The sequence below is a fragment of the Octopus bimaculoides genome, chromosome 1 (genome assembly GCF_001194135.2).
Source record: "Octopus bimaculoides isolate UCB-OBI-ISO-001 chromosome 1, ASM119413v2, whole genome shotgun sequence".
Classification (NCBI taxonomy): Eukaryota; Metazoa; Mollusca; class Cephalopoda; order Octopoda; family Octopodidae; genus Octopus; species Octopus bimaculoides.
In genome coordinates, this window is record NC_068981.1 from 41,354,916 (window position 1) to 41,356,953 (window position 2,038).

The 2,038-nt window shown below is 36.8% G+C and overlaps 1 protein-coding gene across 1 annotated transcript in view; it reads right to left on the reverse strand.

Moving 5' to 3' along the window:
• LOC106878939 (N-fatty-acyl-amino acid synthase/hydrolase PM20D1.2) overlaps positions 1-290 on the reverse strand; it is a 27,964-nt gene extending 27,674 nt beyond the window's left edge. Inside the window, exon 1 of the mRNA XM_014928311.2 lies at positions 77-290. Within this exon, the coding sequence (XP_014783797.1) occupies positions 77-169 (93 nt within the window). The 5' untranslated portion in view covers positions 170-290. The remainder of the gene's footprint in view (positions 1-76) is intronic.
• Positions 291-2,038: the final 1,748 nt, after the last annotated feature.

Here is a 2,038-nt window from a genome sequence, read left to right on the forward strand (position 1 = left end):
TTTTTTTTTTTTTTTTTTGGATTTTCATTTCCGGGTCAAGAGGTAAACATTAACCGAAATTTTTAACTCAACAAACCCGAATAAGGTCCTCGCAATGTCTGTTATCTCGTTTAATGCATTTTCGAAATGCGAAACAACACGTCCGATTCATTTGCTTGTGTAAAATCATTGCGTTTTTCTAAATACATATCTTTCACTGAAGGCGTTCCAACTGTTCCCATCATTTACAAGCGTTCCAAGTGACTATTCCATCTTTTCTTAAAGCGTTCCAACTGAGACCATCTCGTCTTTTTTTAATCTAAAAATTTGTATCACGTCAAACACAACCAACTCTTTTTTAAAGGTCACACTGGATAGCGAAGTCTGAGGCGTGGCCGGCTCTCGGTTTACTGGCGCCCCGGGCAAGCTGAACTTCAGCGCCCTTACAAGTATAATTTTTTTTTGAACTTTCACAAGGAGAAAAACTGAAAATGTAGACTAAAAAAGCACATGGTGCCCCGGGCGACTGCCCGAGTTGGCGGTACCTGGGGATGCATTTCATGAAAAATAAGATGGCATAGTCGAATTGGAACTGAATAATAACCGTAACACCTGGCAATACATAATTCTCAGCAAATGCTGTAGTCACTCAATCTGTTAGTAACAAAGACAGGTCTCCCACTGGAGTCCGTTGAGTTGGTTTTTCTTTCTCTTTCTCTTTTTAGACACTTAGGAAGCCAGCTGATGTCAATCATCAAAATAATAATTTGGCTGCTATTTCTAGCAGGTCGGTAAACATGACGGTCATTGAACTAAAAAAGATCACGAGACTGTAACTGTCATTAATCAAAACGCAAGTTGCTCGATTTGATATAGAAAATTTAACTGGATCTCACCACTCACGGGGAAGTTATTAACTTGCAATATGTAAAGTAAATTTACAACTTTTGTGTTTATTAATTTTTCTTATCATTTCACTGTCAAAAGCTCACACAATCCATTTTTTATATAAAATGTATAGATTATCATCCATGTTAAGTTAGATTAGTTTTGATACCTCATTCGCCACTTATATGGGTGCTAGGCATAACAATTTTAAAAGGGGTGCTACAAAACTAGAAGGGGTGAAGAACCATTGGTGTGGGGCAGTGGGTCCATATCAGATTTTGTAAAAATTTACGTAGAATAAATTGCTTATACTTCTACAATACACCAAATATTTTCATCTTTTTTAATACAATTACCAGTAATATTTAATTATAGAAATGTAATGGGATTTTATTAACGTCTAATGGCTAGGAGGATCCACCCTAGTAAAAAAGAGATCCATAAGTAAAAAAAAAAAAAGGGATTGAGAAACACTGCTGCCGAAGATTCTTTGTTGGGGTGAAGTCAATCATTGATGTTATTTAGCCCCAGGTTAGCGCGATCCTGTAGATCTGTCTATGATCCAATTCTTATAGATCTCCATCCATAACTATTCCATCTTTTATTTTTCAGGCAATCGTATTACGTTGAAAATATATCTTTTACTCCTTAGTTTAAAAAAATAATCTTCGGTAAAAGTCTATGACATGGTGAGCGAGTGAGATTGTCATTCCTCTGCTCGACGGAGATGAATAAACACACTCGCACACACACACTCTTATAATTGACATCATATACTAATACCGAAACACTACCAGTTAAAATGTTTGCTGAAAATGATATAATCACGGGGTGTATAGCTGCTATGTTTAGCATGTTGAGTAACAGCAGTAAATACACACATTCCCCACCATATACGCACTAACACTCACAAACACACGCACCACACAGAGAAACTCATTCACAAATACACATTCACCTACAAACACACACAAATATACACATATGCACACTCACATCAGTTCTGATCCAGCGAACCTATGATCAAAAGTATTCTGCTTTTATTTTTCAGACAATGTACCTAGACTCCATGATTTTGTAGTGGCGCCGTCGCTGTGTAGCCCAAGATCAGTTCTCTTCCAATTAACCTAAGGACAAGAACATCACACTCGTGATCATTCAAACTTTCATT